Source organism: Chiloscyllium punctatum, chromosome 12 (assembly GCF_047496795.1).
Source record: "Chiloscyllium punctatum isolate Juve2018m chromosome 12, sChiPun1.3, whole genome shotgun sequence".
In the NCBI taxonomy this organism is placed as follows: Eukaryota; Metazoa; Chordata; class Chondrichthyes; order Orectolobiformes; family Hemiscylliidae; genus Chiloscyllium; species Chiloscyllium punctatum.
Window position 1 is genome coordinate 6,525,170 of NC_092750.1, and position 16,816 is coordinate 6,541,985.

The 16,816-nt window shown below is 45.3% G+C and overlaps 1 protein-coding gene across 1 annotated transcript in view; it reads right to left on the minus strand.

The window, feature by feature from the left end:
* Positions 1-277: 277 nt before the first annotated feature.
* Positions 278-16,816, minus strand: part of kbtbd12 (kelch repeat and BTB (POZ) domain containing 12) — a 57,189-nt gene continuing 40,650 nt past the window's right edge. Inside the window, exons 5-6 of the mRNA XM_072581798.1 lie at positions 6,248-6,445; positions 278-467 (exon numbers count right to left, since the gene is read on the minus strand). Of these exons, the coding sequence (XP_072437899.1) occupies positions 298-467; positions 6,248-6,445 (368 nt within the window). The 3' untranslated portion in view covers positions 278-297. The remainder of the gene's footprint in view (positions 468-6,247; positions 6,446-16,816) is intronic.

Genomic DNA, 16,816 nt, shown 5'->3' on the forward strand with positions numbered 1-16,816 from the left:
GGAATGCGCCTCAGCTCTTCTTCAGGAAGAGCCAGTGGGTGTTTTACATCCACCTCAGAGGACAAGCCAGGTTTAACATCTGAAAGATGGCACCTCCAACAGCGCAGCACTCCCTCAGTACCACACATGGATAGTCTCAATGCCAAGTCTGTGTCCAGAACTGGAGTATGGACTTACGCCCATAATCTTTAGATGCCAGGGTGAAATTGTTGCCTACTGAACCATAGCCAAGCTTCAAGACTCCCCACACCCCACACTCCCCCACCCCCCTCCCAAATAGCCCATGCCACTCTTTTCTCATTGGTCCACCAAGTCTGGAGGCGGAGGAATGAGGTCCCTTGGGTTGAGCCTTGCGACCAGACAGACATCGTAGCTGTCGTGCATGAGGACATTGTGGGCCACTATATTCCACTGATTCTCCCAAGGATCCAATTCCAAGATGTCTTTAACAATGACTTCATGCCGATCTAAATAAAGGAAGACAATGAAAGGCAGTGAATAAAAGCAAACTACTGTGGGTTCCAGAAATCGGGCTGAGGATGTTGGAGAAATTCAACAGGTTTAGCAGTATCTATGGAGAGAGAAAGACAGAGTCAGTGTTATAAAATCATAGAGCATGGAAACACACCCTTCGATCCATGCCAATCATGATCCCAAGATAAACTAGACCCACCTGCCTGCGTTTGGCAATTATCCCTCAGAACTTTTCCTCTTCATGAACTTATCCAAATATCTTTTAAATGTTGTAATCGCACCCCCATCCACCTCTGGAAGTTCATTCCGCACATGAACCACTCTCTGCGTAAAAAAAGTTGTCCCCATGTCCCTTTTAAATCTTTCTCCTTTCACCTTAAAACTTCAGAACAAAACAATCATGCCTGATGCGAAATCTAGCCTTGTGGCTCTCTCTCCACAGATGCTGTCAGCTCAATACAAATGCTCACACGCCTTCAACAGGTCCTGTATTACAAAGTTAGGGACTTGCTTTCAGATATTCCTTTGGCTATGGCAGTTGTAATTATTCCTACAAGTTGCAGCATGAGTAAGTTGGGCCGAAGGGCCTGCTTCCATAGTGTAGAACTCCATGACTCTATTCTGAGTCTCTTTAAAGCAGTGAAGGAGCTACATTGCCCAACGTCTATTTGCACAATTACATAACTCAAGGCCCTCACTGTGTGCATTAATAACATCCACATTTATCCATTTTTTTCCTTCACCTTCAGACTTGACCAGTCCCACCCTCTCCAACCAGCCTGCTTTCCATCCTTCACTCTGAGCCTATAACCCTACCGCCTTAATCCTAACTCACACAGAGTCATAGAACATAGAACATAGAACAATACAGCACAGAACAGGCCCTTCGGCCCACGATGTTGTGCCGAACTTCTATCCTAGATTAAGCACCCATCCATGTACCTATCCAAATGCCACTTAAAGGTCGCCAATGAATCTGACTCTACCACTCCCTCGGGCAGCGCATTCCATGCCCCCACCACTCTCTGGGTAAAGAACCCACCCCTGACATCTCCCCTATACCTTCCACCCTTCACCTTAAATTTATGTCCCCTTGTAACACTCTGTTGTACCCGGGGAAAAAGTTTCTGACTGTCTACTCTATCTATTCCTCTGATCATCTTATAAACCTCTATCAAGTCACCCCTCATCCTTCGCCGTTCCAATGAGAAAAGGCCGAGAACTCTCAACCTATCCTCGTACGACCTACTCTCCATTCCAGGCAACATCCTGGTAAATCTTCTCTGCACCCTCTCCAAAGCTTCCACATCTTTCCTAAAGTGAGGCGACCAGAACTGCACACAGTACTCCAAATGTGGCCTAACCAAAGTCCTGTACAGCTGCAACATCACCTCACGACTCTTGAATTCAATCCCTCTGCTAATGAACGATAATACTCTATAGGCCTTCTTACAAACTCTATCCACCTGAGTGGCAACCTTCAAAGATCTATGTACATAGACCCCAAGATCCCTCTGTTCCTCCACCTGAACAAGAACCCTACCATTAACCCTGTATTCCGCATTCTTATTTGTTCTTCCAAAATGGACAACCTCACACTTGGCAGGGTTGAACTCCATCTGCCACTCCTCAGCCCAGCTCTGCATCATATCTAAGTCCCTCTGCAGCCGACAACAGCCCTCCTCACTGTCCACAACTCCACCTATCTTTGTATCATCTGCAAATTTACTGACCCACCCTTCGACTCCCTCCTCTAAGTCATTAATAAAAATTACAAACAGCAGAGGACCCAGAACTGATCCCTGCGGAACTCCACTTGTAACTGGACTCCATGCTGTTGACCAATTCTCCCTACCCTGATCCACCAGGATTTTAACATTTTTGACCCAGTGTGTTCAATGCCCTCCATGGTCTCACTCACTTCCCTACTTCTGTAAACCACTCCAACTCCCCGACTACCCAGAATTCCTGCGCCCCATGACCACCCAAAATTCCGACCTCTCCTTTCCCAATTTTAACCAATTGTAAAAGTGCAACACTGCGGATGCGAGTTTTGAGAAGATTTGTAACTCAGGATGAAGTTCAGGCTGTAAGTTTGTGAGGTGATATCACCCACCTTAACAGACCAAGACTCATAAATAGAAAATGGGACAGAACATCAATGCTTCACCGAAAGCTCACTGATGATATTCCCTATGCGTGGTGACAAAATGTCTGACAACAGCTCAGTGAGCTCAGTGAGCTAACTTACAACCTGAGCACTGTGGATGTTGGAAATCTGAAATGAAAGCAGAACATGCTGGAGAAACTCAGCAGGTCTAGCAGCATCACTGGAGAGGGAGAAATGGAGTTAGTGTTTCGATTCCAATCTGACTCTTTGGAATTTTATACCTTCCCCATTATTGTTTGGCATCCCTTCAGCTTAAGCCAGGGTTTCCCAGAGAAGGGGGTGGAGTTGGGACCCCAAGTGGGATTGCGAGCTGGTGAGGTAACAATGGTAGCCATGTGGGTGCGGCCAAGTTATGACACTGTATTCCCATGCTCTCACCTCTCACTGATGGCTCAGTTATCAAAATGGAGGCACAGAGGGAACACTGACCTCAGCTCTAAAGTCCTCCTCTCTCTCTCTCTCTCTCTCTCTCCCTGCCTTTAAGAAACTGTTTAAAACCAATATCTTTGACTGAACATTTCAAAGAATCTGGCCCCTCGAGTTCACACTGACCCTCCGAAGAGCATCCCACCTCACCCCACTCTATCCCTGTAACCTAGCTACAACTTCCAAGATGGTGACACTTGTCTGCTCCGTCCATTTGTTTCTTGTGTCTTTTTCCTCTCGGTGACATCCTGAACTCCTGACCTTGGTGCAGACTTGGATTTGGTGAAGCATCTTTCCATTCTGGCTTCAAGGTTTAAGAGCCACGAGGTTTTGCTGCAGCTCTACAAGTCCCTGGTGAGACCACACTTGGAATATTGTGTCCAGTTCTGGTCACCCTACTATAGGAAAGATACAGAGGCTTTGGAGAGGGTGCAAAGAAGGTTTACCAGGATGCTGCCTGGACTGGAGGACTTGTCTTATGAAGAGAGGTTGACTAAGCTCGGACCTTTCTCTCTGGACAGAAGGAGGAAGAGAGGCGACCTAATCGAGACATACAAGATAATGAGAGGAATAGATAGAGTCAATAGCCAGAGAGTTCTCCCCAGGGCAGGATTGACTGGCACAAAGGGTCATGGTTTTAAGATATTAGAAGGAAGGTATAGAGGAGACATCAGAAGAAGGTTCTTTACACAGAGAGTTGTGAATGCATGGAATGTGTTGCCAGCGGTGGTGGTGGAAGCAGTCATTAGGGACATTTAAGCGACTGCTGGATTTGCACATGGACAGCAGTGAGTTGAGGGGTGCGTAGGTTAAGTTATTTTACTTTACATTAGGATTAATGCTCGGGCCAAAGGGCCTGTTATTTGTTGTACCTTTTTATGTTCTATGTTCTAAGGTGATTCCAGAGCGGTCTCCCGGCCTCAAAGTGATTCCAGAGCGATCTTCTAACCTCAAGGTGAGGACTAGAGGCTGGATTGGAAGGGCTGCTGTTCTGAACTTTTTTATTTCTCCATTTTCTAACTCGTTCCTATAACCTGCAATGGTGGGCTTTTTATTTCTAATTTTTCTTTACAGAATTTGTACCTTGTGCCTGTAAGTGGTGACTTGTAAGCTTTCCACTGCTCCTGTTTGAGTACGTGTGACCATAAAGCGACCTAACCTGCGCATCTTTGGACCATTGGAGGACACCAGAGCATCCAGAAGAAACCCGCACAGGCAGTTGCCCGAGGCTGGAATCGAACCTGGGTCCCTGATGCTGTGAGATAGCAGCACTGACCACTGAGACACCATTACCACGTGGCCCATAAATCCTTATGTTCCTGCGCTAACAATTCTCTCCTGGGTCAGCTACTTCAACATTTTGCAGTTTTGAGATCTCAATATTATTTCAACACTGAGCAGTTTGTGTCTGACCTACATTTTTCTTATATTCTCTCCCCACCCTCTCCCCCATGATGTTTTTGTATCCTGTTTATTTGCACGTAGTAGGAAGAAATAATTTTCTCCCTTTTACACTTTTAATTTGTACCCTTTGGACATTGGAGTAGCTCAGCGGTTAGCCCTGCTGCCTCCCAGCATCAGGGACCCAGGTTCAATCCCAGTCTCGGGCAACTGTCTGGGGAGCTTATACATTCTGCCCTGACACAATCCAAATGTGAGCATACTGGGTTAGATGGATTAGCTGTAGGAAATGCAGGGGGAAAGGGGAGCAGTGTGAGTCTGGGTGGGATGCTCTTTCCAAAGTCAGTATAGACTTTTTGGGCTAAATGGCCTGCATCCACACTGTGGAGATTCAATGATTCATCTGTATCTTACTTTCCCCACTATTAACAATCTCTTTGCCTTTTGCACGATTGCACCATCTCCCCCCCATCACTCCTCCTCTGTCAAGAATTAGGCAGTTTTCTCTGCCAACAGTGGCCCTCTGCCTTGTATTTTGTCATATAACCCACTACCTGTACAGCACAATGGTAGTGTCCTTACCTCTGAGCCAGGTTCAAATCTGACCTACTCCAAAGGTGTGTAAAAACAGCTTTGATTAGAAAATGCAGCTTTTAAAAAAAAAAGTGCCGATTTTTCAATACCTTTCTGTTCTGAACAAAAGTCATACCAGACTTGAAAGGTTAACTCTGTCCCTCTCTCCACAGATGCTGCCAGACCTGCTGAAATTCTCCAGTGGTTATCTGCCTTTGTTTCTCATTGGATAGCCCATCTGCCTTTACGATGCTGTTTAAACCCAATACCTTTGACCAAATGTCTGATGGCCAGTCCAAACGTTTTCCTTGTTATAAACTGAAAGAAATGTAATCAGTGGTTTTTATTGGTGAATGTTGCTTTTGGCTATATTGTGTTTTGTAGACTGCTTTCCTTTGTGACTGGGAGCAGGTGATGGGTAAAGCGTTTGTAATTGTATATTGTGGGCATCGACCTGGTGTAAACTCTGCCCTTCAGGGCTGAACTCGGCCCTTTGCTGGGTTTCTGTCATGGTGGTACCTTTAAGCGGACAATGTGTGAAAATTTCGCATTTGTTTTATGTAATGCTGTTTGTTTTGTGAAATTTCAGGCACCCTGTGGTTCTGTGTGCCCCCATTTCTCTTGTGCATTGTTATTGTTGTATTGCATTTTGTGCAACTATGAATTAAAAAAATAAATAAAAACCGAAAGAACTGTGAATGTTGTAAATCAGGAACAAAAACAGAAGTTGCTGGAAAAAGCATCTGGGTGGCACGGTGGCTCAGTGGTTAGCACTGCTGCCTCACAGTGCCATGGACCTGGGTTTGAATCCAGCCTTGGGTCACTGTCTGTGTGGAGTTTGCATGTTCTCCCTGTGTCTGTGTGGGTTTCCTTCCACAGTCCAAAGATGTGCTGGTTAGGTGAATTGGCCGTGCTAAATTGCCCATAGTGTTCAGGGACGTGTAGGCTGGGTGTATTAGTCAGGGGAACGTAGGGTAATGGGTCTGGATGGGTTACTCTTCAGAGGGTTGGTGTGGCCTTGTTGGGCTGAAGGGCCTATGTCCACACTGAAGGGATTCTATGAGGCTGCCAGACCAGCTGAACTTTTCCAGCAATTTCTGTCTTTGTTCCAAATGATTTCCTTCTCCGGCTCAATATCAATTTGTTTTTTGTTTGATCAGGTCAGAGCCAGCCGAGTAAATAAACCATCGCATCTGTTTATACCTGCTCCGCGGAATGCTCCACAGATGTACAGCTTTCCCTCCACTACCCCGGCGTTGGTGGAGTTGGTGCGTAGTGACAGAATCGGGGTTGGCAGAGGAGGCCCTGCCCTCCAGAAATCTCCATCTGGGTTGTAGATTTCTACAGCATCCAAACACCTCCTGGCTTGCCCTCGGTCCGGCCCACTGCAGCCTATCCCACCTGAAATGAAAAACTTCTGCATGAGTCGGAAGATTTCTAAATCGCACCTAAAAATACAGACATGGTGGAGTGAGGCCATTCACCCCATCGAAATAAACTCATCTAAAATAAAACGAAGAACGATGGGTGATGGGACTAGGGGAGGCAACGGCTGAGTGGCATTATTGCGAGGCTGTTGATCTAGGTAATGTTCTGGGGAACCAGGTTCAAATCCTGCCACAGCAGATAGTGGAGTTTGAATTCAATGAATTCTGGAATTAAGAATCTAATGATGCCTGTGAATCATAGAATCCCAACTGTATAAAAACAGGGCCCTTTGGCCCAACAAGTCCACACTGACCCTCCGAAGAATGGCCCATTCCCCTTCTCTATATTTACCCCTAATTATTGCACCTAACCTACACATCCCTGAACACTATGGGCAATTTAGCTTAGCTGATTTACCTAACCAGCACATCCTTGGATTGTGGAAGGAAACCAGAGCACTTGGTGGAAACCCACACAGACTTGGGGAGAACGTGCAAACTCTACACAGACAGTCACCCAAAGCTGGAATCGAACCCAGGTCCCTGGTGCTGTGGGGCAGCAGTGCTAACCATTGAGCCACCGTGCCACCCTGTTTCCTCTTCTATCTCCACTTATCCTTTTTCCTTTAATATACTTAAAGAATCTTTTTGAATCCACCCTAATCTTCTTAATCTGTTGTTCTTTGTTGGAAAAACCCATCTGGTTCACTAATGCCCTTGAAGGAAGGAAACTGCCATCCTTTCCTGGTCTGGCCTACATGTGACTCCAGACCCACAGCAATGTGGGTGACTCCTAACAGTCCTCTGGGCAATAAATACTGGCCTAGCCAGTGACACTCTGGTACAGGGATTGAATTAAAGAAAAGAAATCTGAAACAAAAATGGAAATTGCCAGGGATACTCAGCTGGCTGCCATTTGTCTGGATGACATGCTAATAACAATGAACAAAGTCAAAAATTACATGACATAATCGTTATGGGTTTATAGTCCAACAGGTTTATTTGAAACTTAAGCTTTCGGAGCCTCACTCCTTCCTCAGGGAGATAGTGAGAGAGAATACATCGGACACAGAATTTATAAGTAAAAGATTAAAGGGTCATACAACTTATGTGAATGTACTGAACAAACCTAGATGGTTGTCAAGTCTTCAATCAGTTTGAATGGAATTGCAAGCTTTGATTGATCAATATGTAAATCCCAGAATTTCTTTCAAGTCACTGCCCCAAGGTAACTTCAGGTTTTATCAGATTAAAGGTGAGACCTCAGGTCAGACAATGCATTTTGGGTGTGAGGACATGTTTCAATACTGTTTGTACTCAACCTTGAGTCAGACTAGTTCTGTTTCCAAAGTAGGACTTTATAAAATGCCACATGGACTGACTGCCTCCAGATTGTGCACTTTTTGTACAAAATAGAATGTATCTGCAAATATAAATCTGCAAATGCAAATTCACCCCATAGAGTGTGTGTGTGTGTATATACGTGTGAGAGAGAGTGAATGAGTGAGAGGGAGAGGGAGTATGTGTGTGTATATGAGAGAAGGTTTGTGTGTGTTTGTGTGAGAGAGTGTGTTTGTTCAATACATTTGCATAAGTTGCATGACCCTTTGATCTTTTGCTATAAATTCTGTGTCTGATTATTCTCTCTCACTATCTCTGAAAGCTTGCGATTTCAAATAAACCTGTTGGACTATAACCCGGTATCATGTGATGTTTGACTTTGTCCACAACAGTCCAACACCAGTATCTCCACATCATGAATAACAGTGAAGACCACTAACAAGCACTAAGAGACATGAACATACTCCTTAGATGTTTCTCCAAGGCAGGTGTGCACCTTAGAGGGGAGAATTGTGTGTCCCAGGCATCCCAAGTGGCTACAGAGTTGAAAAGACTGGGATGTATGTGTTTGAGGATAAAGTCAGGATGATCAAAGATGCCCTGTCTCCCAGCAACATATATTGGCACGGATCTTGGAAATGTCAAAGATTTTCTATGTGGTCTCAGCTGAGCCCTGTGGCCATGATTAAAGTTATTTTCCTATATTTCCCTGGTTTGCAAATACCTTTAGTTGCTAATATTAACAACTTAAAGGATACTAAGGGAGTTTAGAGATGTGGGGATCGGCCTAGAAATTGGAGTTAAGGTAGGAGGCTTTCTTCAATAGACATGAATGAAACATTTGAACAAGTCATCTTTGAAGCTGCTAATTCATTACTACTGATGCAATACCCTTTCTCAATCATTAGTTTGTTAACTGCATAAACAGTTCATCATTTCTACTCAGACATCACTGTTTCTTCACCGTCGCTGGGTCGAAATCCTGGAATTCCCTCCCCCCGGGCATTGTGAGTCAACCCACAGCACATGGACTGCAATGGTTCAAGAAGGTAGCTCACCTCCCCCCTCCCCCACACCCCTCCCCACCCCGCTCCTTCTCAAGGGGCAGCTAGGGACGGGCAATAAATGCTGGGCCCAGCCAGCCACATTCATATCCCACAAGTGAATAAACGAAAAGTGAACTTTGAAAAATCATAAGTTTGTGTAAAAGCATTTCAGCTTTGTAGATCAAAGTGCTGGTACAGTAATAATAATGATTCCTTTTGTTATCGAAGAATCTGGGGAGCAAAAAATCAGGGTATGCATAGAAACTGGGAATAGGGCACTGAGTTGCACAAATAGCATTGAATGGCATAGCAGGTACAAAGGGCCAAATGGCCTACTCCTGCTCCCATTTTCTATGTTTCTCTGTTACTCCTGGAATGTAGAGTCTCCCCTGAATTCAGGGGTGGAAGTGTGTGCACTCTTTGTCCATTCATAGTACACAGGCTGTGTTTTGTTGTGCAGTGGTCAGTAGCCGAAGTTCTGGGTTCATGTCCTACCCCAGGACTCAATGGTCAAGACACACATGTTCAGAATGCAGGCACACAGGGTGGAGTGGCTACCTGCAAATCCTTCCTCCTCATAACGAGCATTAACAGGAGGAAAAGTTTCCGAGTCAGCCACAGCACATGGTAGCTATTCTGCAACGCAGTTCGTACCTGTAAGGGTTAACTGATATCACGAAATAAGCTCCACCCATCCAAATATAAAACTGTTCCTGAGAGTAGCCAACTGCTGTGTTGTTCCAGAGGAAAGTCAATAAATGTATATGTTTAAACTGAGCCTGTCTCACAAGGAGACAATTGCATATCTGAGATGTCCTCAGCTATGTGTTGCTGAACAAAGAGACCTTGGAGTGCAGGTTCATAGTTCCTTGAAGGTAGAGTCACAGGTGGATAGGATAGTGAAGTTTGATACACTTGCCTTTATTGGTCAGAGTATTGAGTACAGGAGTTGGGAGGTCATGTTGTGGCTGTACAGGACATTGGTTAGGCCACTTTTGGAATACTGCATGCAATTCTGTTCTCCCTGCTAAAGGAAGGATGTTGTGAAATTTGCAAGGGTTCAGAAAAGATTCACAAGGATATTGTCAGAGTTGGAGTGTTTGAGTTATAAGGAGAAGCTAAATAGGCTGGGGCTGTTTTCTCTGGAGCATCAGAGGCTGAGGGATGACCTTATAGAGGTTTATAAAATCATGAGGAGCATGGATAGGGTAGATTCCCAGGGTAGGGGAGTCCAAAACTAGAGGATATAGGTTTAGGGTGAGAGGGAAAGATTTAAATGGGGCCTAAGAGGAAAACTATTCACGCTGAGAGAGGTGCATGTATGGAATGAGCTGCCAGAGGAAGTGGTGGAGCTGGTACAATTACAACAGTCAAAAGGATGGGTATATGAATAGGAAGAGTTTAGAGGGATGTGGGCCAAATGCTAGCAAATAGGACTAGTTAGTTTAGGATATCTGGTCGGCAAGGACGAGTTGGAACGAAGGGTCTGTTTCCATGTTGTACATCTCTATCACTATGATTCTAACTAATATGTAATAAACTTTCACTGTTGATCAAGAGCAAGCTTCGCTCGATGGGCTAAAGGGGCTTTTTCTGTGCTGTAGCCCTCTGCGACTTCATGATTCCTTTCTGCTAAAGGCTCTATGTGGGCATCCTTTCTCCACTTGGTACTACTAACTCAGACTAACACCAACAAGAAGGATTGGTGCAGTGAATTGGCCCAAGGTATCTCAGTCACACCATTGGCAGGCTTGGGCACATCCAGATGGTGATAGGTAAGGATTTGTAGCTCGGGTGCTGGTTGTGGTGGTTCTGGGTATGTTCACTGACAATAAAACATTGTCGGAACCAGCAACTGGAAGCAGTGGGAATGAAACCTAATAAATTCCAAATGGCACAGTACAGCAGCACCTCACAGGAGGCTCCACGGCACTGAAGATGTCACTGAGACAGGGGACGAAACATCTGCAAATCAACTTCCAGCTCGGGGAACGTACCCACAACAACTGCAATTAAGGATTACGGTGAGAGGGTGGGTAAGTGGAGCTGACTCCACTTAGAGATCAGCCATGATCTTATTGAATAGCAGGGCAGGCTCAATGGACCAAATGGCCTACTCCTGCTCCTAGTTCTTATGGTGCTGCACTGACCCTGTGAAGAGCATTCCACCCAGCCCCTACCCGATCCCTACAACCCTACATTTCCCATGGCCAATCCATCTAACCTGCACATCTTCAGAGTGTGGGAGGAAACCCATGCAGACATAGGGAGAATGTGCAAACTGCACACAGACAGTCATCCGAGGGTGGAAATGATCTCAGGTCCCCGGCGCTGTGAGGCAGCAGTGCTAACAACTGAGTCACCGTGCCACATTTAATGGATAGAGAAATCTCCTTTCCTTTGAAATACTCAAGGAGTGGGCAGACGGAGCCTTGGTTTGAAGTCTCATTGTGAAGATAGCACCTTCAACAGTGCAGCACCCCCTCAGTATTGCACTGAGAGTCTCAGCCTGCATTGCAGGATCAAGTCTCTGGAGCAGTACATGAAGCCACAATCAGAGATGCTGGAGGACTGGAGCAGGCAGCATGCAATAAGTCTCCAAAGGGGGTTTGAAATCTTGTGGAAAAGGTGAGACAGTGGAGGTTGTCCAGCAGGGGGTGCTATTTGAGCAGGATTTGATGAGGATTGTAATGGTTGGCATTCCCCAATCAGTCGGAGTTTGTGTTAGGAGCTGATGCTGAGACACTGACTCCCAGGCTGTGGGATCACACGGTGTGGTTTTAGGAGTCGAGCAGAGATAAAATGAGGTTTCCTCACGGAAAAAGTTGAGAACCTTTTGATTTCCCATGTCAGAAAATGTGGATACTCAGTCAGTGAGTGTATTCAAGGCAAAGGATAATATCGTTTTCAGTATTAAGCGATTTAAAAGGATATTGTCAGAATTAAGGCTTGATCAATCATGTTGAATATCAGAGGAATCTCAAATGGCCAAGCAGCTGACTCTGGCGTCCAATATTCTTTTGGACTGGGGTTTCTGTCAGGATTGCAAAGTCAGATAAATGGCTGACATAACATTGAGGGCTGAAGGGTCTGTACTGTGCTGTCCTGTTCTATGTTCTATGTTGTATGCTTAGAGGGAGATAGTTCTAAATCAGACAAGGCCTGATGTTGGAAAGCCAATTGTGATATTAAAAGTAGAGGGAAGCACATCACCTCTAAATGAGGAGAGGATTGTTTGGTGAGCTGAAGGAGCCTGGAGTGAACACTCATGCATTGGATGGGATGAGACATTGTGAGAATTAGACACCTGAGTTTCTGACTTCCAAAGCTCCCTGCTGCTCTCATTAAGAATTTGTGTAAGTCAGGAGCTCCACTTCCATGCAGCTAATTTTCATCATAGCACGCCTCACAATCTGCCTTTATCGGCAATTTTAATTTCAGACAGAGAATGTATTGCACAGCGACCAAGAGTGGGGGAAGCTTAGGACAGGAACTTGCTATCCAACCATCCACCCCTAGTCCCGGTGGCCTCATGGTCATACACTTTGAAAGGAAGAGTAATTTTTAATGGTGATATGTTGGCAAATGTGGATGTACAAAGTGACCTTGAAGGTAGACAGGCAGGTGCAGCAAACAGTTAGGAAAGCAAATGTTCTCTGCAAGAGGATTTGAGTTCAGAAGTGAAGATCAGTTCCTGCAGTACTCCATTTGTAAAAGAAACAGGAACAAGAGGGCATGGATTTAAAGTCGCATGCAAATGAAGCAAGAGTGATATGAGAAAGAAAATTGTTTTCACACAGTGAGTATTTAGGGTCTGGAATGCACTGCCTGGAAAATGGTGGAAATAGGTTCAATTGAGGTATACAAGAGAGGCACTGGACAATTATTTGGATAGCGATGGGGGTGTGAAAGGATGTGGAGAAATGGCAGGAGATTGGTATTAGGGGATAGTCTGGTACAAATTGCCTCATCTCCACTGCAACATTTCAGTGGTCTTTGCAATTTGTATTTTTGTAAAGCCACCTACCAGGATTCCTTCAATTAGACCGTAGGAGAACGAAGGATTTCTTCAGGAGCTGCTGTTGAGTCAAAAGATTGTGGGTTTTAAGATCCTTTACAGGGATTTGAGTCCTGATATGAGCTAAGACTCCTTCAGAGACCAGTCCATTTTTGGAGGTGATGTTAAACTGTCTGTTTATACCCTCTCAAGTGGCACACAGGATTGGAACTGTGTCAAAAGAAAAGCAGGAGAAGTCTCCCCCCCCCCCCCCCACCGCACCCAGGTCCTCATCTAACGTTCACTGAAGAAAGAGATATGGTCTTTTACCTCACAAATGTTAAAATTCATGTTAAAATTGTACAAGACGTTGGTTCAGCCACATTTAGAATACTGCGTACAGTTCTGGTCGCCATATTAGCAAAAGGATGTGGATGCTTTGGAGAGGGTGCAGAGAAGGTTTACGAGGATGTTGCCTGGTATGGAAAGTGCTAGCTATGAAGAGAGGTTGAGTAGGTTAGGTTTGTTTTCATTAGAACAAAGGAGATTGAGGGGGTACCTGCTTGAGGCTTATAAAATCATGAAGGGTATAGACAGGGTGGATAGAGATAAGCTTTTTCCCAGGGTGAAGGATTCAGTAACGAGAAGTCAAGCTTTCAAGGTGAGAGGTGGAAAGTTTAAGGGGGATGCACGCAGCAAGTATTTCACACGGAGGGTGGTGGGTGTCTGGAACACGTTGCCAGCAGAGGTGGTGGAGGCAGGCACGGTAGATTCATTTAAGATGCATCTGGGCAGATACATGAGTAGGTGGGGAGCAGAGGGGTACAGATGCTTATGAATTGACCGACAGGTTTGGACAGTACACTTGGATCGGCTCAGGCTTGAAGGGCCCAAGGGCATGTTCCTGGGCTGTAAATTTTCTTTGTTCTTTGTTCTTTATAGGATTTTTCCCTGTGTAAATTGGCTGCGACATTATAAGAGTTTCTGCACTTCAAACATTGATTGTAAAGTACTTTTAATTATCCTGAAGTCCTGGAAGGCACCATATAAATGCAAGTCTTCCTCAAGCCAGCTACTGATTGAAAGATAAAATTGGACTTGGGGAGGGATGAGGAAATAGAATAGACTGATGCTTTACAAAACTACTTCCCTTCCTTTACTGCCCGCCGTGTCCCTGATTAGAATCAGTTGGGTACACGATGAACTGAAAGCGATTATGACAGCTGAAATGATGCTAGGTCATGTCAGAGTGATTTTGCCGTCATGTCACATCACACACAGATTGTCTGAATCCAGCCAGTTTTGGCAGGTGTGATTAATTAAATATTCACGCGTATTAACTCGTTTGATTCAATTGCAAGATCAGAGCAGGACAGTGCAGATTTCGATCAGTTTGTAAGCTGCCCATCAAGGTTTGGCTCCTGATATCTCTGTGGGCCTTTTCTCTACGGCCTCAGCTTTATGTTAATGAGAACTGCAGGCACAGCTTGCCCACTCTCTGTTGAAGTGAACAGTTCATTGCACGTGGTTCATTTGTAACTGGGGAGCCACGGGACTTCAACCACATCCTCTCCCCTCAGTAATGTGGGGATCCCTGCACAAGGGAGAGGGAGACTAGAATGCGGCAAGGTCCTTCAGCCCATTAGAGTCGAGAGTGTGGTGCTGGAAAAGCACAGCAGGTCAGGCAGCATCCGAGGAGCAGGGGAATCGACGTTTTGGGCATAAGCCATTCATCAGGAGGGCTGATGGTTCCTAATGAAGGGCTTATGCCTGAAATATCGTATCTCCTGCACCTCGGATGCTGCCTGACCTGCTGTGCTTTTCCAGCAACACACTCTACAACTCTGATCTCCAGCATCTGCAGTCCTCGCTTTCTCATAATTCCCCACACTGGAAAACATGGAAGCTTGGTCAGTGAGCTTCCCCAGGGAGGTAACCCTAACCATGTGGCACTCCTTCATCAGTGAGCTCGGAATCTCTGCGAGAGCTAGACCTAGTCGTTCCGGGGGATGGGGGTGGTGGGGTATCAGAGCTGCTGTGGATGACTGGGAGATGGAAGGTCGTGAATGATCAAGGAAGGAGGGAAGGAGGCTTTTGTCATGCGGTGACTTAATATGAAAGTTGAGTTGGCAGTTAGGAAGGCAAATGCAACGTTCACATTCACTTCAAGAGGGCTAGAATACAAGAGCAGAGATGTACTGCTGACACTGTACAAGGTTCTGGTCAGATCGGGTTTGGAATATTGTGAGCAGTTTTGGGAAGGATGTGCTGGCCTTGGAATCCAGAGGAGATTTACAGGAATGATTCCAGGGATGAAGGGCGTATCATATGAGGAACAGTTGAGGATTCCAGTTCTGGACCCGATAGTTTGTTTTTTAACTCTAGCCCTGAATTCTGCTCTTACATGCAGGTAGGAATAAATTCTCTACATAGAAACTATGTGCAGGAGTAGGCCATTTGGCTGTTCAAGCCTGTTCTGTCATTCCAACTCAGTTGCCTGTTTCCACTCTCTCCCATTCCCTTTGATGCTTTTAACCCTAAGGAACTACCCCTGACTTCTTTCTGAAAATATTCAATGTTTGATCTCAGCCACCCTCTGTGGCAGAGAATTCCACAGGCTCCCCATTCTCTGGGTGAAGAAATTTCTCCCTGTCTCAGTCCAAAATCACCTACTCATAGCCTTCGTTGGTGACCCTTGTTTCCGGACTCCCCGGTCATCAGGAACATCCTTCCCATATTTATCCTGTCTGGTCCTGTTAGAATTTTCTAGGTTGCTATGAGATTGCCCCCCACCCCCTCCATTCTCCAGTGACCATGGTCCTAAATGATCCAGTCTGTCTTCATACGTCCGTTCTGCTGTCCCAGGAATCAGTTTGGTGAACCTTTGTTGCGCTCTGTCATTGCCAGAACATCCTTCCTCAGATAAGGAGATTAAAACTGCACACAATACCCCAGCTGAGATGTCACCTGTACATGTGTAGGAGAAAGTGAGGACTGCAGATGCTGGAGATCAGAGTCAAAATGTGTGGTGCTGGAAAAGCACAGCCGGTCAGGCAGCATCCGAGGAGCAGGAGAGTCAACATTTTGAGCATAAGCCCTTCATCAGGAATGTGATGAACAGCTTATGCTCAAAACGTCAATTCTCCTGCTCTTCGGATGCTGCCTTACCGGCTGCGCTTTTCCAGCACCACACGTTTTGACCCTATATCTGTGCAGCTGCTCCTGTACTCCAATCCTCTTGCTATGGAGGCCAACATACCATTTGCCTTCTCCACTGCCTGCGATGCTTACTTTCACTGACTGGTGTAGAAGGACACCCAGGTCTTGTTACTCCTCCCCCTTTCCCAATTTATCACCTTCCTGTTTCTGCTACCAAAGTGGATCATCTCAATTGACTTGGCATTCCTTGAACAATCAAAGCCTTTACAAAATACGCTTCAATGTCTACGTTATCAAACCATTTCATGATCTTAAAGACCTCTATCAGGTCACTCCACAGCCTCACTTTTAAGCAGAGAAAAGTCCCTGTAGCCTGTTCCAATCTGAAAAGAGTCTCAGTTCTAGTATAACTTTACTCTTGGATTTTTCACCTTCTCCAGCTCCAAAATATGCTTTATATACTGGAACTTGCCTTCTTCTGCAGATGTTGAACAGATGTTTCTATAATCTTGATTTCCTTTTTTTCTTTCCACGGCTGTGGAAGTCATGATTAAGAAGACATCTTTGGCATACAAAAGTGGAGATTCTATAATTGGTAACCCCTTCCCGAACTTTAGTTTATTCTTTCACAAATACAGATGATTTCTGCCACAAATCAGCTGACAGCGTTCACTATGGTTCAATTTGCAGCCTCTGCGATTTATAGTAAGACTTCATTACTTGTAATTTCCCTGCAGATGTCACACAGGACAGTTCTATTCTTGACAGCTGCATTGAACTCAACTGTACTTGACTGTGCTTT